The 11,157-nt window shown below is 41.8% G+C and overlaps 1 protein-coding gene across 1 annotated transcript in view; it reads right to left on the bottom strand.

Moving 5' to 3' along the window:
• Positions 1 to 612: 612 nt before the first annotated feature.
• LOC110442412 (aspartate aminotransferase-like) overlaps positions 613 to 11,157 on the bottom strand; it is a 37,399-nt gene continuing 26,854 nt past the window's right edge. The window contains exons 9-12 of the mRNA XM_021486008.1: positions 10,064 to 10,146; positions 4,075 to 4,228; positions 2,835 to 3,011; positions 613 to 1,488 (exon numbers count right to left, since the gene is read on the bottom strand). Coding sequence (XP_021341683.1) covers positions 1,450 to 1,488; positions 2,835 to 3,011; positions 4,075 to 4,228; positions 10,064 to 10,146 — 453 coding nt within the window. The 3' untranslated portion in view covers positions 613 to 1,449. The remainder of the gene's footprint in view (positions 1,489 to 2,834; positions 3,012 to 4,074; positions 4,229 to 10,063; positions 10,147 to 11,157) is intronic.

Below are 11,157 nucleotides of genomic sequence, written 5' to 3' on the forward strand. Positions count from 1 at the left end.
CCAAGCAACTGATTGGGGATTTCACCAAAAGGAACAGGAGATGCAAATGGTGCACCAAACGTGGTGAAAAGAAACGAAAAGAAACTGTGTTTGGCTGTTCAAACTGTGACCTCCATTTATGCAGAGAGTCCTGTTTTGAACAATATCATCAACATCATGGACTGCCTTTTTGACTTTGAGCAATGAAATATCCAATTACAAAACAAATATTGAATTCATTCATTCTTCTACCTAAATCAAATCCATTGACTCCTAGAATTGAACAAAGATATATTGCATGAACTACCGTCTTTTACTTCAGTGATTTTGACTTTTAATTGACTTGGATGTATTGTAATTTGTCATTATCACTCTGAGAGGGTGAGAGAATACTGCATGCCGGAATATCTGTGCTGCAGTTTCGTTTTAAACCCTCCAAAATGAAGACAAATTTATCATTTCAGCGAATATAGGTAGGCAACATAATATACAGAGTAATTTTATGTGAACAGCGAACTTTACACCGGGTGCAAAATTGAATTTATGGGAGAACGGAAAAAGTTTTACTAGGCAAAAAATTGTCCGATTTACAGTATACAAATAGAAACAATGCAAGACTTTGATTGATTTTTTTTCATCTTGTGTTTAATACACCATCATCCTATAACATCTCCAGGCTTTGTTCCACGACAGACCTCTTAGTTAATAACAAAATTGTTGTAAACTCATAATGAAGGATTTCAGAAACTCCATAGCATCATCATGAGAAACGAGATATAGATGTAAACAAACAGCTACCAGGTAAAACAGCTGCTGAAGCCTGAACACACATCAGTCTCCTTATGTTGTTATATAGCTACTAACCTTCTTCCACCTAATCACTCGACCCCCCACGATTTTTGTGTGTAAAGATGTTCTGGTCTCTATAAACTGATTGTAGTTTGGGAACTATTGCATTGGTCCTGAAATCGTTATATTGTCTTTATAATCTTTATATATACGCAGGTGGATATTTCCATGCTAATTTACTCGGTGCGGCTAAACATCAGCATTTTCACTCCTCAAACTTTTCCTCTTTTACAGTAGTGATTTCAAACACATATGTACATGCACTTTACTGAGTCGACATGATATGGCATAGTCTTGAAATGTCACAAGAAAGTTTCCAGCTAACCTAGATATCCTAGATTTGTCCTTTGATTAAATCTATTGCTTACGAACATTTAAAAACAGAAGATACTTTTACAACAAATAATGTTATCTTTATCTAGGAAATTTGAACTGTGTTACAAATTATGAAAAACCTGTTGTCGGTCATCATAAGCATTTTAACAATTTCAAAATAAACATTGTTCAAAACATCTATAGGAATATTTTGCAGCAACCATGTTGGGTCAAGATTAATCTAGCTATTTCAGTGTCATTTTCCCAAATCAGTACTGTGCTCAAGATGTTGAATGCCGTGTACATCTAGGATTCCAACTGTTTTGTTACCCACTGCTTCAAGACCTGAAACAAAAACAATAATACAATTTAATTGTTGGGATATAACTCAATATACAATATGTACCTTGAATCAGCCAATGTCAGAGGACTGATCAGTCAATGTCAGAAGGGGGATAACTCCTTATATCAGTCAATGTCAGAGGGGGGATAACTCCTTATATCAGCCAATGTCAGAGGGGGGATAACTCCTTATATCAGTCGAAGTCAGAGGGGGGATAACTCCTTATATCAGTCAATGTCGGAGGGGGGATAACTCCTTATATCAGCCAATGTCAGAAGGGGGATAACTCCTTATATCAGTCATTGTCAGAGGGGGGATAACTCCTTATATCAGTCGATGTCATAGAGGGGATAACTCCTTATATCAGTCAATGTCAGAGGGGGGATAACTCCTCATATCAGTCGATGTCAGAGGAGAGATAACTCCTTATTTCAGTCGATGTTAGAAGGGGGATAACTCCTTATATCAGTCAATGTCAGAGGGGGGATAACTCCTTATATCAGTCGATATCAAAGGAGAGATAACTCCTTTTATCAGTCAATGTCAGAGGGGGATAACTCCTTATATCAGTTGATGTCAGAGGGGGGATAACTCCTTATATCGGTCCATATCAAAGGAGAGATAACTACTATGCTACTCCTAGCAGTAAACATATATCAGCATGTTTTAAGGGTTGATGCAGGTAACATTGTCTTCATTTTAATAACTACCAATATTTGGTACCCTGAGCCCAAATATCATGCCACTGTCTGTGGAGTAAAACTGTGTCTGCAGAACTCTGGATTATCTATTTTAAATTTGATAAAAGTTTGTAAAAAAAAAGTGTTTTGTTTGGTCATTATATGCATCGTTTGATGTTGTTAGATTCACGATGTTGTAGAAAAAAAATGATCTACACTGAAATATGTTGTCTTCTTAGCAAGGACAGACTTCATTTTTACGCCGAAGCTTTATCAGTGATTGGACCATATGCCTTTGATGTCCCAGATGAGAACTTGTGGTTTTAGCGAAATAGAAATCAAAGGTAAAGGTGTGAGAAAAAAATGAATTACCTGTAACTGAGCAAGACAGGGTTATCTCAGTCTCAGGCTAAGATTCTGTAACATCCCAACCTTGGCTAAAACCTCGGTTGGGATTTTGTTACAACATCTTAGCCCTGAACTGAGATAACCCGATCTTGCTCACTTACAGGTAACAGATTTGATTAGTCCAGAAAGTATCAACCAATCAGAAATGAGGAAGTGCCCTTGTTACTTCATTGATACACAGACAGATTTGGTCCATCTTCAATCTACCACAGCCTGAACCAAAGTGAGGCCATCATAAGTTACCTGAATTCTTAACTTACCTGTATTCCATCATACACAGGTGTGCAGTATTCCTTTACAAAATTCGTAGGTAACTCAACATCCAGTCCAAGTGTCCGACTCTCAGCCAAAGCGGCTTTACCATCAAATGGAACGAAGCATAGACGAGTGGTCAACTCGTCGACCGGACGCAAGAAAGCAGGTCCACCTGCCATTAGCTGTAGAAAACAAGTAGGGTACACGTTGGTGTTCATTTGTTGACAGAAAAAGATTCTCAAAGACAGGTTCTAGATATTTTTAGCACTTTCTTCAATTCTGATTTCAAGTTTGACCTTTACATATATACTTTAACTATAAATGCTTCTCTGTTTTGATGATTACTGTGAAATAAGATATTTTTGTGGGGCGCAAACTTCGTGGTTTCCCGAAAAGAAAAGAAAAAATCCAAGGTTTACATGTTTTCCTGGATTATGAGTACCCACTCATACAGAGAATGCTTTATATCAAACTTGTAAATACTTTGTGGACCTATGAATTTGTGGAGAAAGATTACCCAGAAAATCAAAGAAATTAAAAATACTTTGAAAATTACTGATTTCACAGTACATTTGTGTACATGTACTATACACAGACACACAGGTTTATTCTGACAATATACATGAACTATGTACAGGATTAACAATCCTATGATAGTCAGCTCGTAGTATACTCAATTATAATTTTAAAGTTCACAGCTTGATTTTTTCTTTGAATACTTGTGTGGGTGAATTTTCCAATGTTCATCAAGTTCGTACTCAAATTGTTTAACTGAAATCGCATTTACAACATTAAATGGAAGGCTATTCCACATATCTACAATTATCCGTGTGAAAGAATATTTCCTCACATCCAACCTTGAAAACCCTTCATATATCTTACAGTTATGTCAATGTGTGCTTGACCCTTCATTGACCTGTCATATTTCCCGGAAATTATTTTATATCCCTCTATCATGTCACCACGTGGTCGCCTATATGCTACCGTTGGTAGTGAGAGTTTTTGCAAACGTTCCGTATAAGACAGATCACTACACGCCATGAAGACTTAAATTGATCTCTACAGCATAACATTTGTCTGTAATTATGCTGGAAATGAAAATAAAATATTAGCAGTGTTGTCTATCAATTAAATATGATTTATCATATGATTCATGTAATAATAATATATAAAAGTATTGTTCGTCTCTTAAGATAGATTCTACCATGTATTTTTTTTTTTTTAAATCTAATTCTCATAACTTACTGCTACAGATGTTTCAGCAAAGATGGCGTCACACATTTGCTGACATGTCTCAATCCCACGCTGCCTCAGTTTATTTTTCACAACCTCAAAATCAGGGAAAATGTAATAGCCCGCTGCTGGCTTTACTACCTTAACTCCCACCGAAGTCAGTTCCCTACAAAAACACCAGTACATTTCTATAGGATTATTGAGAGGAAATGTCATTTTATAAGTGATAGAGATACAATAAAATATTTCTATATAGAACTCTAAGGAAATTGTAAAAGTTACAATATTTAGAATATAAACAGGACAAATTATGACAGAACCATAGGGATTGATCAGGGTAATTCTTTAAGCAGCCCTGGGTTCAAATTGGGCATCCTCACTAACGCTCTCTGCACCGTTGGAATATGTCATAGCAAAATTAAAGGCACAAAGACTGCTGTTTGATTGTTTGAGGTAAAAAAAAAACCTGACCAATCACTAGGCTGATACCTGTCCTTTAAAATTTACAAAGGGATGACACACGACTTTAAAGTCAGTGAATTTTTGTTACGCGACTGCGAGATTCTTTTGATGTACATCAAAGGATCAAACTAGTCTTCTTGTCTCATCAACAAGGTGGTGCAAACTGAACCTTCAGTTTTGCTATGACATATTCCAGGGGTGTAGAGATTGTAAGTCAGGGTAAGCCCTGGATATCGAGGATGCAAATTGGGAAAATAATTGACAAAACTAGGAAAGTTGAGAATTTTCACAAGTTACATTATAAAATGAAATGCATTATTAATCAAAAGGACCAATATTTAAAAACTACATGTACTCTATTTGAACCTATACAAGATGGAAATATTGGAGGTCTTTTTTCTTATACAACTATGTTTTATTTTATTTTCAATTCCAACTATTGTAAGGTTTGTTTTCAAATACCCAAATTTCCAACAGCTATGATTCTGCAAAAACATCACAAAACGTGATGTAACACACCTACCTATGGCTGTACATGCTGATGTAGAACACTTACCTATGGCTGTACAAGCTGATGTAGAACACCTACCTATGGCTGTACAAGCTGATGTAGAACACCTACCTATGACTGTACATGCTGATGTAGAACACCTACCTATGGCTGTACATGCTGATGTAGAACACCTACCTATGTCTGTACATACTGATGTAGAACACCTACCTATGGCTGTACATGCTGATGTAGAACACCTACCTATGGCTGTACATGCTGATGTAGAACACCTACCTATGGCTGTACATGCTGATGTAGAACACCTACCTATGGCTGTACATGCTGATGTAGAACACCTACCTATGGCTGTACATGCTGATGTAGAACACCTACCTATGGCTGTACATGCTGATGTAGAACACCTACCTATGGCTGTACATGCTGATGTAGAACACCTACCTATGGCTGTACATGCTGATGTAGAACACTTACCTATGGCTGTACATGCTGATGTAGAACACCTACCTATGGCTGTACATGCTGATGTAGAACACCTACCTATGGCTGTACATGCTGATGTAGAACACCTACCTATGGCTGTACATGCTGATGTAGAACACCTACCTATGGCTGTACATGCTGATGTAGAACACCTACCTATGGCTGTACATGCTGATGTAGAACACCTACCTATGGCTGTACATGCTGATGTAGAACACCTACCTATGGCTGTACATGCTGATGTAGAACACCTACCTATGGCTGTACATGCTGATGTAGAACACCTACCTATGGCTGTACATGCTGATGTAGAACACCTACCTATGGCTGTACATGCTGATGTAGAACACCTACCTATGGCTGTACATGCTGATGTAGAACACCTACCTATGGCTGTACATGCTGATGTAGAACACCTACCTATGGCTGTACATGCTGATGTAGAACACCTACCTATGGCTGTACATGCTGATGTAGAACACCTACCTATGGCTGTACATGCTGATGTAGAACACCTACCTATGGCTGTACATGCTGATGTAGAACACCTACCTATGGCTGTACATGCTGATGTAGAACACCTACCTATGGCTGTACATGCTGATGTAGAACACCTACCTATGGCTGTACATGCTGATGTAGAACACCTACCTATGGCTGTACATGCTGATGTAGAACACCTACCTATGGCTGTACATGCTGATGTAGAACACCTACCTATGGCTGTACATGCTGATGTAGAACACCTACCTATGGCTGTACATGCTGATGTAGAACACCTACCTATGGCTGTACATGCTGATGTAGAACACCTACCTATGGCTGTACATGCTGATGTAGAACACCTACCTATGGCTGTACATGCTGATGTAGAACACCTACCTATGGCTGTACATGCTGATGTAGAACACCTACCTATGGCTGTACATGCTGATGTAGAACACCTACCTATGGCTGTACATGCTGATGTAGAACACCTACCTATGGCTGTACATGCTGATGTAGAACACCTACCTATGGCTGTACATGCTGATGTAGAACACCTACCTATGGCTGTACATGCTGATGTAGAACACCTACCTATGGCTGTACATGCTGATGTAGAACACCTACCTATGGCTGTACATGCTGATGTAGAACACCTACCTATGGCTGTACATGCTGATGTAGAACACCTACCTATGGCTGTACATGCTGATGTAGAACACCTACCTATGGCTGTACATGCTGATGTAGAACACCTACCTATGGCTGTACATGCTGATGTAGAACACCTACCTATGGCTGTACATGCTGATGTAGAACACCTACCTATGGCTGTACATGCTGATGTAGAACACCTACCTATGGCTGTACATGCTGATGTAGAACACCTACCTATGGCTGTACATGCTGATGTAGAACACCTACCTATGGCTGTACATGCTGATGTAGAACACCTACCTATGGCTGTACATGCTGATGTAGAACACCTACCTATGGCTGTACATGCTGATGTAGAACACCTACCTATGGCTGTACATGCTGATGTAGAACACCTACCTATGGCTGTACATGCTGATGTAGAACACCTACCTATGGCTGTACATGCTGATGTAGAACACCTACCTATGGCTGTACATGCTGATGTAGAACACCTACCTATGGCTGTATATGCTGATGTAGAACACCTACCTAGGGCTGTACATGCTGATGTAGAACACCTACCTATGGCTGTACATGCTGATGTAGAACACCTACCTATGGCTGTACATGCTGATGTAGAACACCTACCTATGGCTGTACATGCTGATGTAGAACACCTACCTATGGCTGTACATGCTGATGTAGAACACCTACCTATGGCTGTACATGCTGATGTAGAACACCTACCTATGGCTGTACATGCTGATGTAGAACACCTACCTATGGCTGTACATGCTGATGTAGAACACCTACCTATGGCTGTACATGCTGATGTAGAACACCTACCTATGGCTGTACATGCTGATGTAGAACACCTACCTATGGCTGTACATGCTGATGTAGAACACCTACCTATGGCTGTACATGCTGATGTAGAACACCTACCTATGGCTGTACATGCTGATGTAGAACACCTACCTATGGCTGTACATGCTGATGTAGAACACCTACCTATGGCTGTACATGCTGATGTAGAACACCTACCTATGGCTGTACATGCTGATGTAGAACACCTACCTATGGCTGTACATGCTGATGTAGAACACCTACCTATGGCTGTACATGCTGATGTAGAACACCTACCTATGGCTGTACATGCTGATGTAGAACACCTACCTATGGCTGTACATGCTGATGTAGAACACCTACCTATGGCTGTACATGCTGATGTAGAACACCTACCTATGGCTGTACATGCTGATGTAGAACACCTACCTATGGCTGTACATGCTGATGTAGAACACCTACCTATGGCTGTACATGCTGATGTAGAACACCTACCTATGGCTGTACATGCTGATGTAGAACACCTACCTATGGCTGTACATGCTGATGTAGAACACCTACCTATGGCTGTACATGCTGATGTAGAACACCTACCTATGGCTGTACATGCTGATGTAGAACACCTACCTATGGCTGTACATGCTGATGTAGAACACCTACCTATGGCTGTACATGCTGATGTAGAACACCTACCTATGGCTGTACATGCTGATGTAGAACACCTACCTATGGCTGTACATGCTGATGTAGAACACCTACCTATGGCTGTACATGCTGATGTAGAACACCTACCTATGGCTGTACATGCTGATGTAGAACACCTACCTATGGCTGTACATGCTGATGTAGAACACCTACCTATGGCTGTACATGCTGATGTAGAACACCTACCTATGGCTGTACATGCTGATGTAGAACACCTACCTATGGCTGTACATGCTGATGTAGAACACCTACCTATGGCTGTACATGCTGATGTAGAACACCTACCTATGGCTGTACATGCTGATGTAGAACACCTACCTATGGCTGTACATGCTGATGTAGAACACCTACCTATGGCTGTACATGCTGATGTAGAACACCTACCTATGGCTGTACATGCTGATGTAGAACACCTACCTATGGCTGTACATGCTGATGTAGAACACCTACCTATGGCTGTACATGCTGATGTAGAACACCTACCTATGGCTGTACATGCTGATGTAGAACACCTACCTATGGCTGTACATGCTGATGTAGAACACCTACCTATGGCTGTACATGCTGATGTAGAACACCTACCTATGGCTGTACATGCTGATGTAGAACACCTACCTATGGCTGTACATGCTGATGTAGAACACCTACCTATGGCTGTACATGCTGATGTAGAACACCTACCTATGGCTGTACATGCTGATGTAGAACACCTACCTATGGCTGTACATGCTGATGTAGAACACCTACCTATGGCTGTACATGCTGATGTAGAACACCTACCTATGGCTGTACATGCTGATGTAGAACACCTACCTATGGCTGTACATGCTGATGTAGAACACCTACCTATGGCTGTACATGCTGATGTAGAACACCTACCTATGGCTGTACATGCTGATGTAGAACACCTACCTATGGCTGTACATGCTGATGTAGAACACCTACCTATGGCTGTACATGCTGATGTAGAACACCTACCTATGGCTGTACATGCTGATGTAGAACACCTACCTATGGCTGTACATGCTGATGTAGAACACCTACCTATGGCTGTACATGCTGATGTAGAACACCTACCTATGGCTGTACATGCTGATGTAGAACACCTACCTATGGCTGTACATGCTGATGTAGAACACCTACCTATGGCTGTACATGCTGATGTAGAACACCTACCTATGGCTGTACATGCTGATGTAGAACACCTACCTATGGCTGTACATGCTGATGTAGAACACCTACCTATGGCTGTACATGCTGATGTAGAACACCTACCTATGGCTGTACATGCTGATGTAGAACACCTACCTATGGCTGTACATGCTGATGTAGAACACCTACCTATGGCTGTACATGCTGATGTAGAACACCTACCTATGGCTGTACATGCTGATGTAGAACACCTACCTATGGCTGTACATGCTGATGTAGAACACCTACCTATGGCTGTACATGCTGATGTAGAACACCTACCTATGGCTGTACATGCTGATGTAGAACACCTACCTATGGCTGTACATGCTGATGTAGAACACCTACCTATGGCTGTACATGCTGATGTAGAACACCTACCTATGGCTGTACATGCTGATGTAGAACACCTACCTATGGCTGTACATGCTGATGTAGAACACCTACCTATGGCTGTACAAGCTGATATAGAACACCTACCTATGGCTGTACATGCTGATGTAGAACACCTACCTATGGCTGTACAAGCTGATATAGAACACCTACCTATGGCTGTACATGCTGATGTAGAACACCTACCTGTTGCTGTACAAGCTGATATAGAACACCTTCCTATGGCTGTACATGCTGATGTAGAACACCTACTTATGGCTGTACATACTGATGTAGAACACCTACCTATGGCTGTACATGCCCACCACTCCCATGATTCTGGAACAATGCTTCATATACTCATCACAACCATCCAGGTCCTTCAGTGTCTACAAAACAATCATCATAACCATCATCATCATAATGCACCCTTCACTTGTACTCAAAATAAGAACCAACAGAATCTGCACCATTTGTAACTCAATTTCTCCACAATGTGAAATGACATCATCAAAGCACCCTGGAGACTTTGAGAAATAGTTTGGTAGGTTTTATTTTGTTTAACGTCTTATTAACGGCTAAGGTCATCTACCCTGGTAAGGTCATGCCTCCTTGTGTGTATGTGTGCTGGAGGCAGGGTATGTTGGTGTATTTGGCTCCTTGTTATAGGGCGAACCAGATGCACTTTAGAGTGCTACCTCACTGGAATACCATGCCGAATGCATCAAGCCCATATCCCGGCCCGGGTACAGTAACCATTGCCTTCCCCACCTTGGTATGTCCCGGCCCGGGTACAGTAACCATTGCCTTCCCCACCTTGGTATGTGCCGGCCCGGGTACAGTAACCATTGCCTTCCCCACCTTGGTATGTCCCGGCCCGGGTACAGTAACCATTGCCTTCCCCACCTTGGTATGTCCCGGCCCGGGTACAGTAACCATTGCCTTCCCCACCTTGGTATGTCCCGGCCCGGGTACAGTAACCATTGCCTTCCCCACCTTGGTATGTCCCGGCCCGGGTACAGTAACCATTGCCTTCCCCACCTTGGTATGTCCCGGCCCGGGTACAGTAACCATTGCCTTCCCCACCTTGGTATGTCCCGGCCCGGGTACAGTAACCATTGCCTTCCCCACCTTGGTATGTCCCGGCCCGGGTACAGTAACCATTGCCTTCCCCACCTTGGTATGTCCCGGCCCGGGTACAGTAACCATTGCCTTCCCCACCTTGGTATGTCCCGGCCCGGGTACAGTAACCATTGCCTTCCCCACCTTGGTATGTCCCGGCCCGGGTACAGTAACCATTGCCTTCCCCACCTTGGTATGTCCCGGCCCGGGTACAGTAACCATTGCCTTCCCCACCTTGGTATGTCCCGGCCCGGGTACAGTAACCATTGCCTTCCCCA

This window comes from Mizuhopecten yessoensis, unplaced genomic scaffold (assembly GCF_002113885.1).
Source record: "Mizuhopecten yessoensis strain PY_sf001 unplaced genomic scaffold, ASM211388v2 scaffold716261, whole genome shotgun sequence".
Classification (NCBI taxonomy): Eukaryota; Metazoa; Mollusca; class Bivalvia; order Pectinida; family Pectinidae; genus Mizuhopecten; species Mizuhopecten yessoensis.